The following is a 17,540-nucleotide window of genomic DNA, read 5'->3' as shown; positions in this document are numbered from 1 at the left end:
ACTATGCAGTATATATATATATATATATACAATATATATATACATATATATATATATACATATATCTACAGATGCTATTGGCACATTCCATAGAAACACCCTATGTATACAGACACATACATGCTATATTTATAAATATAAGGAGTATACTATGTACAGAATATGTAGCATTCACACATACAAATGTGTGTGCACTACCACTTTGGGAAGAGGGAGGCAGACAGGTCAAGGGAGACATGTAACTAAGTATGAAGGACAAAATCAATTTTTTTTTAGGAAGAAATTAAGGAAGAAAGATATTCTACAAAGAAAACTTCTCTTCCCAAAGTCTTAAGCTTGAGATGCAAGGATCCTACTCACTTCTCAGTGTTCCTGGGTATCTCTGTCAAGTAAAAATCGTTAGGCAAAGAAACTGCAATTCTGCAACAAATACAAAATTCCGGGGGTGGCTAGGTGGCACAGTGGATAGAGCACCGGCCCTGGAGTCAGGAGTCCCTGAGTTCAAATCCGACCTCAGACACTTAATAATTACCTAGCTGTTTGGCCTTGGGCAAGCCACTTAACCCCATTTGCTTTGAAAAAAAACCCTAAAAAAATACAAAATTCCCCTGCTTTGCATCTAAAACTTCCCGCATAAATCAGTTGACAAGATGAGGGGGCCCAGGTAACTTTTTTAGGACAGAAAATTGCAGGTAAGTTGCAAATCTGGGGGGGGATTTACACACGCCACCCCTCCCCACGCCAACAAAAATAAAGACAATAAGAAGAAATCATTTTTCTGCTTTTATACCAGATTTCACTAAAGTCATTTTCTCTTGGAAAGAAAAGCCACTGAACCTCTCAAACCAAGACGCCGTGCAGGAGGGACTGAAGTCATCTTCGTAGGGCAAGAATTATGGTTCTGGAGTCCCGGGTCTTGGGTTCGAATGGGGGACCTTATTCCCCCGCTCTGTAAAAATGAGGGCTAAACTAGAGAATCTTGAAGGTTGTTTTGGAGTTCTAGAGTCGGGCGTGTGTCCTTCTGAACCACAAGCGTCCACCAAGAGAAGGATGTAAAGAACGAGGAAGTCAGAGCGGGCTGGGCTGGGGAGGTCAGGTTGGGGAGCGGGGCTGGGAGGGGACGGGGAGGCAGCGGGAGGGGAGAGGGAGCTGCGGGTGATGGACTTGGGGAAGAGCGGCCAGACTATAAAAGTGGCCGCCGCCGGCCGCGGGGGAGGCAGGGGCAGGCGGCCGGAGCTCAGGCGCCCTTGGGAGCGAGCCGAGGCCCGGGCCGGCGCCGAGATGCTCCCGCTGCACCTGTTGGGGGCCTGGCTGCTGCTGAGCCTGCTCCCCGCCGAGGCCGGGGGCCCGGGCCGCGAAGACGCCCGCCTGAGGCTCTGCGGCCGCGAGCTCGTGCGGACCCTGATCCAAGTCTGCGGCCAGGTGCCCTGGAAGACTTCGCGGTGGCAGAGGTCCCTACGGCCGGAGCCCGAGCCCGAGCCGGAGCCCGAGCCGGAGGAGATGCTGGGCTCCAGTGGGAGTGGTGAGTGTCCTGCCCCGGGAGCCGGGGATTCACAGCTGGGGGGATCTTCTGGAGGGGGATCCCCAGGATGCTCTCTTACCCACACCCCGCTTTAAGAACTGGAGCTGGAACCGGCTTCAGGGACCATTTAGTCCAATTCCCTCATTTTACAGTTGAGGAAACTAAGGCCCAGGAGTCTAAGTGACAGGTAGACAGCAACTAGAGGTGGGAGTAGAACCCAGATCCTTTGAGTTCAAATTCGTCACTATAACATTGGGAAGAGAATCATCCAAGTTAAAAACTTATGTCGCAGAGTTGGGCTTCCCACTGTTGCCTTTTGATTTAGGAGATTCCCTACTCTACCACTAAGTGGTAAAATCTACCATTAAGAAGAGATAACGGGGGCGGCTAGGTGACGCAGTAGATAGAGCAGCGGCCCTGGAGTCAGGAGGACCTGAGTTCAGATCCAGCCTCAGACACTTAATCATCACTTAGCTGTGTGGCCTTGGGCAAGCCACTTGACCCATTGCCTTGCAGGAAAAAAAAAGAAAAGAAAAAGGAAAAGAGAAGCTGCAACGGCTTCTCCCCAGCCTGCCCACTCGCTTTCTCTTCACCTAGGTCAGCAGGACAAATAGTGTTAGCAATGATGTCTAGTCACCATTAATACCTGACTTGCAGCTAAATACTTTCTCTAATTCACAGAATGGGAAGGAGTCAGTCCTTTGCCCTAGTTTTCATCCTACTCAAAGTCACGTGATCTTGCAAATCTATAAGAAACAACGTGGTAGAGGCTACTCCCCTTCTCGAATTCATTCAAAGCTGTCAGATTAACATCTGTATTGGACTTGAGAATCAACCTCTAGAGTCATACTTCAGAGCAGAAAACAATTGTAGAGGTCATTTACTCTAGTATCATTAATCTTCATTGTGTGTGTGTGTGTGTGTGTGTGTGTGTGGGCAGCTTTGTGTGTCTGGTGAACCCAATGGGTCCCTTCTCAGACTAATGGTTTTAAACATAAATGCACAGTATTAGAAAGGAAACTATTAATATGCAAATATATATGTATATACAATTATGCATATTTTCATACAAAATAATGTTATAATTGCACCAGAGAGCTTCAAAACAATTATTTTTTTCCTATTCACAACTAATTTTTTGGAACTTACCCTTTTTCTCTATCAGGAACAGGAACTGGACTTAATGGTGTCATTGGTATGAAGGGATAGCTTTACAGACTTTCTATCTGTCTATCTCTCCTCTCTGTCTCCCTTTGTCTCCATCTCTGTCTCTTGTTTCCTTCTCTTTGTCTTTTTCTCTGTCTTTCTCTTCACCCCAACTCTGGGCACATCTGTTGTCTTAGGAACTGGAAAGAGAGACCTGACAAGATGCACTACAGTGAGACCCTTACAGCTGTGTTTACCTTAGTTATTCCTTTCTAACTTTAGGAAGAGGGCAGGATCTTGAGGGATGGGTAAGTTTTTATGTAGAGAGAGTCAAATAATGAGGGGATGAGACTTTCCAACTCAGATAAACCTGTAAAAAGTTTTTCTGCCTCCATTTACCAGTCTTACCATGATTCCTTCCATGAGACAGCTCAGAAAAAAACTTAACTTTTGAGATGAACAAAAAAACCTGAAATTGAATTTCTGGATAATTAATATTCAAAGTATTAATTGTGCTAGCCAGTAATAAATAAATTGTTGGTCAGTGAATTCTAATAGTGATATGAAATGCCTTACTAGACTTTTAGAAAAGGGAGTGCCCCAACAGTGAAACATCAACTCTGATTGGTGAACAGTTAATGAGAAGGTAGACTTTCAAATGAGGAGGTAGCCTGAAAGTCCCTCTGCTGAGAATGTGACTTTATCATGAGACTCAGTCATCTCTAAGCAATATGGACAAAGAAATCTATATCTGTAATATTCTAGATGGTTTTCTCCTTCTTGAACTGGGTCACCCTAAACTCCAATACGGGAAGTAGGGGAGGGAAAGAAGGTAGAAGGTACAAGAGCATAGATGTAATGCTTTAGGGAAGGAACGCCAACCAGATTAGATTGTTCACTCTCCAAAGGATTCTCAGAGGATTGGGGCAATTTCACCCATCAACAATGCTCTTCAGGGACAGCTAGGTGGCGCAGTGGATAGAACACTGGCTCAGGAGTCAGGAGTACCTGAGTTCAAATGTGACCTCAGACACTTAATAATTACCTAGCTGTGTGGCCTTGGGCAAGTCACTTAACCCTATTGTCTTACAAAACAAACAAACAAACAAACAAAAACAATGCTCTTCAGAAGCCAACTGACTTACAGGGATTGGACCCTAAATGAGGATAATGAGAGAAAAAGTCTCAATCCTAATTTAATAATTGGCTATTAATAAAATAGGAAATAATAGTTTCTCTCATTTCATCATTTTGAGATTATCTCACATGAGCCTCACAGTTCTCCTAGGAGTAGTTGGTATTCCCCATTTTACAGGTGAGAAAACTGAGAAAGTGACCATCCAGAGTCAGAGTTTGAACTCAACTCTTTCTGAGTGAAAATTCAACATTCTATTCTTTGGATCATCTAGATGCTGCTATGATTCCAGGCCTAAAAAACTCAAAGAATTCAGCGGCTAATCGCTAATTAAATAACTATTAATCAGATAATTATCTTCATGAAATTATGAGGAAGCCTGTGGAGTTACATAAAAACAGGAAAAGGAGGGAATCTGGAAATTAAGTCCTGTTAGCTTTACTTCCATATGCAATTGATGTTCATTTTAAAAATAAACTTTCCAAGGTTTAGAAGACACTGTAGTTGGAAGGATGCAATATACACATCACAAAACTTTGGAAGAACCTTTTTACAAATTAATATTAAAATATGTAAATTAATGCAATATGAACTGAATATTTAAGTGCAGAGTACATAAACACAATTCATTTTTCTAAGATTTACTAAGGAAATAAATTGGGTCTGGTTTTGAAACAATGAGGTTTTGAATCAATGAAACACCAAAGGTACAAGGGGAAGGGAACAAACATTTAAATACTTACTATGAACTGGGTAAAAAAAATGAAAGTGAAGCAATCCTTGCATATACATTTATAGTGAATATACGTTTAAAATAATCCAAGGTAATTTTGAAAGCAAATACAATAGCAAATAGGAAGATGAATAAAAGACAGGAAAGGCTTTGTTTAAACATGGATATATACTATAAACTCAAGCTAAGTCTTGAAGGAAAATAGGAATTCCTAAAAAAGCAGAAAGGGAATAGAAGTGCATTCCAGGAATGAGGAATAGACCATGCAAAGGCAGAAAATTGGAGATGGGGTGAAGGAACAGCAAAGAACAGTAAGAAAATCAGTAGGACTGAACCACAGAGTCTGTGGAGGGAAGTATTATGTAAAAAAAAGATTATATCAGTAGGAAGGGGTCAAGTAGTGAAGAGATTTCAGCACTAAACAGAGGAGTTTTTATATGATCTTAGAAATACAAAAGGAGCCATTGGAGTTTATTGAGTGAGGGACTGGGTGATAGAATCAGACCTGTAACTCAGGAATTCATTTTGGTGGCTTGTGGAAAATATATTGGATTGGAGAGAGGCATGAGGTAGGGAGGCCAAATAGGAGGCTATGGCTATAGTCTAGGTGAGAGGGAATGAGCACTTGAACCTGAATTGTGAACTGAAATGATCATAGTGTGAATAGTAAGAAGGACATGTTAAGGGATGTAAAATTGAAAAATTTGGCTACTGATCAGAAATGTTGGATAAGGGGAAAGAATTGGAGATAACTTGCCATTTTAAAAGAGGTAAGATGCATGAATCAACTGAAAGGGTGAGAGAGAGCATTTCTAGCAGAGAGGACAGTATGAATAAAGACATGGAGGAGAGAGCAAGCAACCTTGTATGATTTGCTTAGCTGGAGAGTGAGAGATAAAAATATGAAGTGAAGATAGATATTTAGTGAAGAACATGAAATTTTGGACTACAGAGTTTTGGTCTGTCATAATCGGTGATAAATTGTCAGTTCTGGAGAAGGGAAATGTCAATGAAAATGGAGCAGGAGAAAGATTATTATAGAAACTGTGTAGGATAGATTAGCAAGGAATATACTGCAGACAGGGATACAAGCTAGGAAGCCATTAGGGGCAATCTAGGCAGTGGCAACACTAGCCCAATGCCCATAAAAGTATACTTACAGAGATGTAAGAAGTGTGAAGCACTGCCTTTCCTCTAGATTTTTTTTTAATCAAAAGAATAACACAAGCAGACTTTTGTATAGGAAATATTTGGCATGTATGTCTAAGAAAGATGACTTGAAAGTGAGAGAGAATGGAAGTTATAATACTCTGCATCTCATATAGTTTATTTACATATTCATAAATCCTAATTATTGATAAGGAAGTATATTTTTGCACTCAGTAGAATTCACCTGTCTGTTACTATCAACACCTTATTCAATGAGGGACAGGAGAAATGAGGTAAGTCTTGGTTCCTTCAACTATAGCAAAAGGCAAAGATCCCAAGGCATAACAGTGTCAGTAATAAAAGTTTAATTATTACAAAGCTATAGCATTAGACATTTGAGAGACCCCCTTCTTTGCTGCTAATATCACACAGAATATAAAAAAATCCCGGGGTGGCTAGGTGGACCCTGGAGTCAGGTAGTACCTGAGTTCAAATCTGGTCTCAGACACTTAATAATTACCTAGCTGTGTGGCCTTGGGCAAGCCACTTAACCCCATTTCCTTGCAAAAACCTAAAAAAAAATCCCTAAATGTATTACTAAATTAAAGCCTGATCTATAGTCTATCTTTTTCATGATGCCTTTCCCAAGTCTCTCCAACCCTAAGGGATTTTTCTTTCCTCCCAGTTCCTATCACACTTTCTTTTAGATTTGTTATTTGGTGGCTATGGGCTATCTATATTCTTATTTCTTTGCTCTCTGCATCAGCCCTGTCTCTTCTACACTGAAAAACAGTGGAAGGCAAGAAGATTATGTCTATCCCTAGCACAATCTGTTGAACACCACATATATCATTGGTGCTTATGATTTTAATAGAATATAGACATGAGAACTTGACCTTTTTAAATAATATATTATTGCTAATTGAGTGCTTACTGTATTCTAGAGCTGTGCTAAGGGATGGAGATAAAAAGAATTGTGGTCCCTTTCCTAATAGGAAAGACTAGTGACTTTAAGCCAGAGTTATTGTATATTATAGGAATAGATAAGCATATTAAATATGATTGCATAAATATGTGGTATAGGGATACAGGGGATGAGACCAGGGTGCATTGAGAGCTCTATCCACTGGACATTGACTTCTTTGAAGAGGCAGAGGCAAGGTTAGACTAGCTCCTGAAGTTGCAATCTTTGCCACAGCCACCAGATGGTGCACAGATCTTGAGCTGCTCCCATAGCCTTCTGCACATCCACGAGCAGATTGGAACTCAACAGAGCCCCAAGTCCTTTTGCACAGACAAGGATGGCCCCTGATACAGTCCCAGTTTTCTTGTTAGTTCCATGGCCTAGACTTCTCTATTTTCTAGGGCTATAATCTATAACTTCATTGGTTTCTGCTCAACGCTTATCTCATTGAGATTCTAATTTCCTAATTTCTAGGTTCATAGACTCAAGGATAGATGGACCCTCAGAAACTATCTAGTTCATTTTTCTCATTTTATAGAGAAGGAAAGGAATTCCCTAGCAAGGGAAATTAAATGGTTCATCTCAAGTTACATAGGTAGCAAGGGCCAGGACTAGGATTTGAACTCAGGTTCTTTGATTCTTGAGTCAGTATGCTTTTCACTGTACCATGATACCTCTGTCCTCATGTGTCTCCTGTGGTCAATTAAAAATGAGAAGGAAAGTAAAGGGCTTCATAAGTAGAATGTGACAATAGGATTTTAAACTTGAAACATGAATAGATAGATATCATAATGTGTCTTGAAAGCAAACTAATTGGGTGATGAAAAACCAGTTTGAATTAGTAAAACATCTGAATTAGAAAGCATTACCAATAAAATATAGTTTCAGTAAGTTAAGGGACAATTAGATGACTCCGATTAAATGTTGCCTAGAAAAGAACATTAAGGGATTAACTTTAATGACTAGCTGAAAAATGTTTGTAATTAGCACAATTTAAAAAATACTAAGAACTTTTCTTAGGTAGTTTATATATTTACATTATTAATTTGTTGTGGGAAAGGGAACTTTTAAAAATAGAAAATAAAGGTGCAAACAGGCAACTTGGTAATCCAAAGGAGTGCTGACTCTGGAGGCAAGAAGTCTCTTCCTGAGTTCAATTCTGTTTTCGGGGTTTTTGTGACCCTGGTCAAGTCATTTAACCTTGCTTGCCTCAGTTTCTTCATCTGTAAAAATGAGCTGGAGAAGGAATGCAAACCAATCCAGTATCATTGCCAAGAAAACCCCAAATGGGATCATGAAGAATTGGACATGACTGAACAAAGAGTCTTGCACATTCCAAGTTATTAGACCTAAAATTAATGAGGTTTTATTGTGGAAAAATATATTTTTTAATTTTTATGAGATGATCCTTTGAATTTATGACTAGATAGAACCCCATTGGAATATTTTTTCCTCTTCTAGAAACCAGAATTTCTGTAAGATATTCTTGGAGAGGACTCAGAAGAAAACAATAGATATGTTGAGTGGGAAAAGAAAGCCTACAAGTAAAAGCTTCAGAAATGAAAATTGTTTGACTAGGAGCAAAGTTGTATGGAAGGCTGTTCAATTAGTTTTTAGTGTGTAGTGAAGAGTGAAAGATGGTTAAATTTCATCTTTGTTAGATGGAAACCAAGGATAATGAGCTAAAGCTGCAACAAAGAACAATTTTATGATGCTGAAGGTTCCACTTTGGAATGGATTATTGAGAAAAGCTGTGGAATTATTTTATAATAGAGGGCTAATAAATACCAGACTAGCTTCATATTTGTTAAGGGCAGCAAACCAAGGCACTTCTCTCTCAATCCTAAAACCTCATCCTTCTATGCCTTCTATGACCATTAGCCACTTTGGATTTTGATTGGAGAAAAAGAAGGTGGTCATAGAGGACAAATCAATAATCTAGCCATAAAACTCCTTGGAAACTGGACCAGTCTCCAATGCTGTCTGGGTGGGGTGCTTCAATCTCTTCTCTTTATTGGAGACAGCCTTCTAGACCTAAGTCAAGTCTACAAATGTTTTACTCTTGAAGCAAACAGAAAAAAAGACAAAACCAAATCCCTGCCCTCAAAGAGCTCACAATTTAAAAGCAGAGGCATTTACATATATTTATATAAAATTTGAAGTGACAATCAAATACTAGTAATTACATGAGAAGAGATTTAAGAGAAATAGGACCAATTCCTGTCTGAATGAATTTCCTGCATGAGATCACAGTAACCCAAGTTAATATTTGGAATCTAAATTATGTTTTAGAAGGAAAATCCAGTACATTTAGGTAACAATAATTACCCTACTGGGGCATTATTCAATATGTAGATCCACTCTTGTCCATATTATTTTTTCTCTCTTAGAAGTTTTTCCTCGACTGCTTGACAAATTTGGTGCTCCCTAGATACCCTGTGATCACCATGTGAACACACTTAAAAAAAAACACCCAAAATAAACCTAAGGAAGTATATAACTTTTGAAGGTAAAACTGGAACAAAATGCAAGTCCTTTGAGGACAGAGACTACTTCTTACAGATTTCTGTGTCTTGCACAGTACCTAATATAATGCCCAAGTCAGAGATTGCTGAACTGTGAGACATGATGCCCTCCCAGGAGCACTGTGGTATAATAAAATTCTCACCCTATTTAATGAACAGACTGTTAAGTATTTCTTTTGCCCTAAAGAGGTCATGAAAAAATTACTGAAACACTTAGGGCAACCTCAAACAAGAAACTATAAGATCCTTTGGCCTAAATGATAGGAGATGTCTTACAAATGTTTGCCAAATGATTGAATTGAATAAATATCAAAATTTATAACCCATTCCAAAAATAAAAAAGGATTTGGGGAGCAAACTGCACATTATCTTTAACATCAATACCCTCCATCAACATGGATGGAATGGAATTATGTACAAATTCCTAGGAAGCACCTAGTGTTCTCTTTTTTTTAAAAAAAAGGCCAATTTTGTACAGGTCTGTTCCTCACTTTTAAAAAGCTCTCCTTTAGAAAGCCAAATAAAAGGTAGCATGGAAGACTTGAGAGTGTTTAGGGGGAGAGAGAGGGAGATGGAAAAAAGAGATGAATTGTATCAATGGTAGTATTAATTACAACCTTAAGATACCTAACTTAAAATGAGACAAAATGTTGTTCAACTTATTTTGTAATTCTGGCTAACAAAATATGCTTCCCACCCTTCCCCCACCTTTATCCTTCCACCCCACTGAGGTTTTTAAAACTTTGACTAATTTGTTCTTTAAGTTGTTTTCTACTTGTGTCTGACTGTCATTTGGGTTTTCTTGGCAGAGATACAAGAGTGATTTGCCATTTATTTCTCCCACTCATTTTACAGAGAAGGAACTGAAATAAACAGGGCTGAGGGACATGCCTGAGATTTACATAGCTGGTAGGCACCTGAGGCCAGGTTTGAACTAATGAAAATGAGACTCTGCTTCTAAGCCCAGTGCATATCTACTGCACCACCCAACTGTACCTTGACTAATTTAAGTCGATGTAAAAATGTTTCTCATTCCATGACTTTTTTCTCTCTAACCTAAAAGAATCTTTCTCATTTTTTATTCACACAGATGAGTACAGTGGAAAGTCTGGTGAAAAATTCATTCCTGATTTGAAGGAAGGGCAGATTCCTCTGTTGAATGGAGACTGGGTTTTACTAAAGAATATGCTTAATGTACGTGGACACACTGAAGACTCTATCCCCACAATAAAAGAGCTCCTGAAAGGCTATGATGAATTCAGGAAAATTGAGAAAAACAAAAATGCAATCAAAGTCACCAATCCTTTGATGACACATTCCCGGAAAAAGAGAACAGCAAACTCTGGAATAGCAGATCTTTGTTGCTACAGTACTTGTACCATAAAAGATATTCTTACACAGTGCTGAGAGAAATATCTCTACTTTAGATTTGTATTCTCAAGTTCTCCAGTGCTCCAGGCAGGGACAACATTTTGGATTAACATGAAAAAACACTTTAATTTGTTTGCTATTTTTCTCCCCATGATCTGCAAGAATACTGTAATTTGTGTGACTGACTTTAAAAAAAATAATATTGTTAATCTCTTAAAATAAACTAACCTCTCTCTTCTACCAATACAGCTACATGAATTGCCTTTTCATTTTTTCCCTAGCATTTTGTTTTTATACATAAAGTACTTATCACTTCAACTAAGCTCCTTAACTTATTTAACATAGAATTAATTGCATGCCATGTACTGATGAACAAGAAATGTTTTTTAATGTTATATTCCTTTAAGGTCATATCTAATTAGAATAATTCAACTTGAGATATTTTTTTGTCCATAAAGTGTTTTTTGACTGCTGTTATTAAATATCTCTGGGCAATGCAACTGATTGGTTATGCAAATAATCCAACCTAAACATCAAATAGCCTCAAACACTAATTCAGTTTCTCAGATAAAGGTCTCGTATCTCAAATAAATTAAGAAACTTTTCAAATCTGCAAGAAAATGAATCATTCCCCAATTGATAGTTAAAGGATATGAACAAGTAGTTTTCCAAGGAAGAAATCAAAATAATTTAGTCATATAAAAAATGCTCTAAATAATATTATTAGAGAAATGCAAATTAAAACTTTAAGATGTCATTTTATACCTACCAAATTAACTAAAAAGTGGAAAATGACAGATATTGAAAGGAATTTGGAAAAAGTGGGACACAAATTCATTGTTAGTTCAGTAATTTTTTAAACCTGTGTCCTTCATCTTATAAAATCGGGGATGTACAAATGGGAGAAAAATAACCCATACACAGACTTGACCAAGCATCACCTAGTACCATAACAATTCAGTTTTAGCCAATTTAATACAGCCAAACCAAAACTTACTATCTTTTACTCTAACTCTAGACAAACTTCTCTATTTCCACTCCTTCTGGTTCACAACTTTGGAACCAATCTTAATTTTTCCTCTCCCTCAATATATCCCAACCCATATCAGTAACCATGTCTTGTATGTACTCATGTTCAATCAGTAGCCATGTCTTATCTGGTCACATTTCCCTCCTTCCAATCATTTGATCACCATCTTAGCTCAGACTTTCATGTTCTTTCATTGTGATAGCCTTCACACACTATGACTATCAAGTAGGGAATGACACATATTGTTATAGATTTGGAAAGACTCAGATCTCTCATCTATTCTTCATACAACTGCCAAAATAATCTTCCTAAAACACAAATCTGTTTATGTCTCTGCCCTGTCCTAGAATTTTCACGTATTCCTTATTACTTCTAGGAGAAAAACAAAACGCTCAGCTTGGTATTTATAACCAATTACAATCTGGCTCCAGCTTTCCTTTCTGGATTCTTTTCTTTTACATTGACTATTTCATTCACTCAGTTCCCCAAATTCAGTGTTATCTTTCCTACCTTTCCCAGGTTATTCCCCCATCTAGAGTGCCCTTCTATCTCCTCCAACTGGTACCCTATAGGACATACAGCATTTAGCCCTTTGGAGATGACATCCTCTGATTTTTAATCTAACTCCGGAGTAATGGGTTCAGTTCTGGGGGACACACATCAGGACAAATGTTGATAAGCTATAGTTTATATGGAGAAGGGTAATGAAGAGAATGAGGAGCATTGGGTTTATGCCACATGAGAGTTGGTTGAAGGAACTGAGTTTATTTGACATGGAGAGGAATTTCACCAGCAAAAATACTTTTATGATATCTATCTTTCAAATATTTGGAGGGAAGTAATGGATGGTAGTTTGAAAGAAGCAAATTTCTCTTTCATGTAGAAGAAAACTTCCTACTGTCTAAATGTGGACAAGGAGACCTTGTCAACGGTCGAAAGATAAAGGCTGACTAGATCATTTGTCTGATATGCTGCCAAGGGAAGAGTTGGCCTCCAAGGCACCTTCTAAATCTGAGATTCTATGAATTTTATGTTGTATCTTTCTATAAGAAAACACAGCAAAAAAAAGAGATAGTTGTTGCATACTAAGAAATGGATCCTTGTTTTTCAAATTGACAGTGCATAATTAATTTAAATAGAAAGCTACTTACAGTCAACTTTTCAGCAAAGCATTATTGGGGTGAAATAAGATTTCTTTTTTTACTGAATCCGTGATTTCTTTCATTTAGAAGATGGTCACTATAAGGAATCCTTTCTATCCTGATCAATATCTTCTCTGCAACTTAGTGTCTTATGGAGTGTCTGGGCACAAAAAAAGTTAAAGAATTTGTCCAGGTCACACAACCAAAATGTGTTGAGATGAGACTTCAAGTCCCATCTCTTTAGGACTGCAAGACCAGATCTCTATCCACTGTCCCTTACAACTATTATAAATACTTAGAGCTATCTTATGAAATAAGAAAACTCCCATAGAATTGTTGACCCAAAGTGATTTCAGAGATCAGCTAGCCCATCTCATGTCTGAGCAAGAATTCTTCCCACAACTATCTGCAAGTGTGTATCTCATTACACAACTTTTTCCTGAGATCCTCTAGTCACAAGAAATTTACAATCTTCAAAGGCAGCAATCTGATTCACTTTCTGGCACATTAAGAGGCTTTTCCTTAAAATGAGAAGAATTTGTTATCTTTACAATTTGCACTCCTTGTTCCTATTTCTGATCTTTGGGAATCAACCCTTCATATTGGAGTGCAAAAATTTTGAAATTTAGTTAATAATCTGAAAATCTGAAAAATTCACTGATGGTACATTCACATTTATCTCTGTTCTTCCCAGATAACCAAAAAATCAATAAACATTTATTAAATACCTACTATATTCCAGGCTTAATAAGTCAATTCAATAGTTGAAAAAAAGACATGATAATATATGTGAAGGGAACTATTAGATTTTATGTTAGAGGAATTAAGTCTTAATCTTTGCTCTGCTTTTGATAGCAAGGAGATCAAATGGGTCCATACTTAAAGAAATTAATTTAGGTTATAATGAAGGTCAAATACTGAAGCTGAATCTTGACTATTTTGGCCACATAATGAGAAGAATAGACTCACCAAAAAAGAACTTGATATTGGGAAAGATTTAAGGTAAAAGGAAAATGGTAGAGGATGAGATGAAGAAATAGTGTCATGGAAGCAGTGAACATAAACTTGGATAGACTTGTAGAGATAATGGAGAATAGAAGGATCTGGAGGACTCTAGTCCATGGAGTCATGAAGAAGAGTCACTCAACTGTTATCTACTACTACTTTTATGACCTTAAGTAACTCCTAAGTCTTTTGACCTCAGTTTCCTCACCCATAAAGTGAGGTCATTGGACTAGATGATCTTTTAAAGTTCCATTCAGCTCTAAGTCTATGATTTTCTGATCCCTCTACTTGAGGGCAATTATGTTTTCATTTTTTTTTTTTAGATTTTTCAAGGTAATAGGGCTAAGTGGCTTGCCCAAGGCCACACAGCTAGGTAATTATTAAGTGTCTGAGGTCAGATTTGAACTCAGTTACTAACTGACTCCAGGGCCGGTGCTCTATGCACTGCGCCACCTAGCCGCCCCTCATTTTGTTTTTATATCCTTAGGAGCTACTATAGTGATTACACATTATTTTTTTGTCTAGACAAATCATTTCATTCATATTTCCATTCTTCATTGGCAATTGTGCAATTAATAGTTTAGAGAGTCACCTGGGAATGCTAAGATACTTGCCAGGGATCACGGTATAAGGCCAACTCTACCTACTACTGTAATTGCTGCCTCCATATGGTAGGTCCTTAACAAACATTCATAAGCCTGAATTGGAATTAAATGATTAAATACCACATTAAAATTTTAAATCCAAACAAAGGCCTATGTGCAATATTACAGGTTTGTAAGACTGTGATAGAACAAAGTACTTGTACCCTTTGGTCAAAATTTAAAAATCATGACTCTCCCAACATTAACGATTACTTCTGCTACCCCCTTACACTTTTTCTCATTGATCACCTAAGCAAATGACTATAGTACAATCTTATCATTATGGGAGTACAGTAGAAAAATATTTCATTCAATGACAGTAAGAGCTTGCTTTCCTTCATTGGCAATAGGAGGGCCTCTCAAGTAGAATATTAGTCCATGATGTTTGTCCATCATTCTTGAAGAGGATCATAACATCTCAGACAGGGATGCCATGACAAGAAAATGAATTGGATTTGAGTGGGGAGTTCTGTGTTAAGTCAGCAACCTTACTTTCTCTTCCAGAGCCATCTAGGTCCTGTGGCCAGATATGAATTGGGATAATTGGAGATGACCCTGGATGTGAGGCAATCAGGGTTAAGTGACTTGCCCAAGGTCATTAGACATTATCAAGTGTTTGAGGTTGGATTTGAACTACTGTCCTGATTCCAAGGCCAGTACTCTATCCAATGCACCATCTAGATGCCCCATAAGTCTATATAAATGTATAAGATTATCAAATAGCATGAAGATTCCTAGAATGAAAGTTGATCAATTTTAATGGTTTTTCTTTTTGAATGTTAAATTGAATTAGTCTATTGTTTTTGTTTTTCAATCTGAAAAGAGATACTACAAGAAATGCAAGAAGACCAACTGTCAGACCTTAGAGGTAGAATGATGTGATTGGACCATAATTATTAAGTTGGCAAAAATGAATCCCTTACCCTCTTGATATCTATCATTCAGATTTGTCTCAATTATGAAATGGGAATATTAACATTAAAAGTGCCTATTATGTAGAGAGGCATAAGCATTGTAATGTAAGGAATCAGTCTTTCAATGGGACCCTAGGCAAAAGATTTCATGTGACTTGACTGACTTGAATTATTTTCTTTGATGTTTACAAACTCCTACAAGTATTCATATTCTGTTGTGAGTGACTTTGCTTGTGGACTTTCTTTGTGAATTCTAAAATGATCAGTTAGACACAATTGAAGTAAGAAATAGCACAGTTTGTAGTAAGAAATAGCCCAGCTAGAAGTAAAACCCAACTCCTCATATTCTAAGTTCTATGCCTTTGTCACCATACAATGCTACCTCTAGTAAGCAAAAAAATAATTAAATGATTTTTTAAAGATACATGCTAACAATATTACCAAGTTACAAAGTTGACTTTTTTTCCTCTCTGCCTTAACATAGCCCCTCAGCCCATGGTTAATGGGAATGCTGATGGAGAAAGGAATCTTTTCCCTATAAAACCATAATTAGTCCTTCTGTGTTCCCACTCCTTATAGGAGGAATCAGTTTCCCCCCCTTTTTAAGATTTTATTTATTTTGAGTTTTATAATTTTTCCCCTAATCTTACTTCCCTCCCCGCCCACCTCCCACAGAAGGAAATTTGCCAGTCTATACATTGTTTCCATGGTATACATTGATCCAAATTGAATGTGATGAGAGAGAAATCATATTCTTAAGGAAAAAAAATAACTCATAAAAGACAGCAAGATCAGACAATAAGATATCAGGTTTTTTCCCTCTAAATTAAAGGTAATAGTCCTTGGTCTTTGTTCAAACTCCACAGTTCTTTATCTGGATACAGGTGGTATTCTCCATCGCAGACAGTCCAAAATTGTCCCTGATTGTTGCACTGATGGAATGAGCGAGTCCATCAAGGTTGATCATCGCCCCCATGTTGCTGTTAGGGTGTACAGTGTTTTTCTGGTTCTGCTCATCTCACTCAGCATCAGTTCATGCAAATCCCTCCAGGCTTCCCTGAATTCCCATCCCTCCTGGTTTCTAATAGAACAATAGTGTTCCATGACATATACCACAGTTTGTTAAGCCATTCCCCAATTGAAGAACATTTACTTGATTTCCAATTCTTTACCACCACAAACAGGGCTGCTGTGAATATTTTTACCCTTTTTCATCATCTCTTCAGGGTATAGACCCAGTAGCAGTATTGCTAGATCAAAGGGTACGCACATTTTTGTTGCCCTTTGGGTGTAGCTCCAAATTTCTCTCCAGAAAGGATGGATGAGTTCACAGCTCCACCAAAAATGTAATAGTGTCTCAGATTTTCCACATCCCTTCCAACAATGATCATTATCCTTTCTGGTCATATTGGCCAGTCTGAGAGGTGGTACCTCAGAGAAGTTTTAATTTGCATTTCTCTAATAAGTAATGATTTAGAGCAATTTTTTCATATGACTATGGATTGCTTTGATCTCCTAGTTTTTCCCCTCTTTAACCCCATCTCTAGACAGATGAAGAAAATGATGCTTAGACAGGGGGAAGTAACTTCATCAGTGTTAATCAAACTGAAATTTGAACCCAAGCTTTATGAATCTGAATGATTAAGATTTTATTCCCAGTGAGAATGGGGAGCTAAGTTGTATTGCCATCAGACTTTAACAGTTTTCCAGAGAACCCTCTTCATTCTGGTGTCTTATGACTTTTGTTCAGTTCCAATTTATGCAGTATTGTTTTTATTATCCAGAATTGTTTATATATTATCTTCCTCTTTTGACTGTGAACTGGTGGAGAACAGGGACAATCTATTGTTATTATTTGTATCCCCCAGGCCTTAGTACAGGACCTGTTTTGAGTACATTTAATAAATTCTTATTGACTGACTGATAGAGATATGATCAGGAGTAGTAATAATAAACTCTCACCTTCATGCAGCACTTGAATGTTTGCAAAGTACTTGGTACACATTATCTCATTCAATCTTCACAACCACATGGGAGGGAGGTGTTATTATCCTCATTTCACAGATAAGAAAATAAATTGAAACTCAGAGAAATTGATTTGGACCCTGTCAGACACATATCAGACACACATCTGAACTCAGGTTTTCTATACTTTATACCCAGGGCTCTCTACAGTGAGCTCCCTCCACTGCTTTGAACCACAGAGAAATTATGATAAAATTTCTCAGGACAGGTTGCTTCATAAAAATATGAAATTATT

General features: G+C 37.8%; 1 protein-coding gene across 1 annotated transcript; it reads left to right on the top strand.

The window, feature by feature from the left end:
- The first annotated feature begins 1,158 nt into the window (after positions 1-1,158).
- LOC141496475 (prorelaxin-like) lies at positions 1,159-10,581 on the top strand. Its single transcript, XM_074199005.1, has 2 exons — positions 1,159-1,522; positions 10,265-10,581. Exons 1-2 carry the CDS (start codon positions 1,159-1,161, stop codon positions 10,579-10,581), a joined length of 681 nt encoding a protein of 226 aa, XP_074055106.1.
- The last annotated feature ends 6,959 nt before the right edge of the window (positions 10,582-17,540 follow it).

This window comes from Macrotis lagotis, chromosome 8, assembly GCF_037893015.1.
Source record: "Macrotis lagotis isolate mMagLag1 chromosome 8, bilby.v1.9.chrom.fasta, whole genome shotgun sequence".
NCBI lineage: Eukaryota > Metazoa > Chordata > Mammalia > Peramelemorphia > Peramelidae > Macrotis > Macrotis lagotis.
This window is presented reverse-complemented; position numbering and strand designations above follow the sequence as displayed.

Coding starts and splice junctions, on each gene's coding strand:
- LOC141496475 (XM_074199005.1), top strand. CDS start 1,159: ATGGACTTGGGGAAGAGCGGCCAGACTATAAAAGTGGCCGCCGCCGGC. Junction 1,523..10,264: donor GCTGGGCTCCAGTGGGAGTG/GTGAGTGTCCTG, acceptor TTATTCACACAG/ATGAGTACAGTGGAAAGTCT.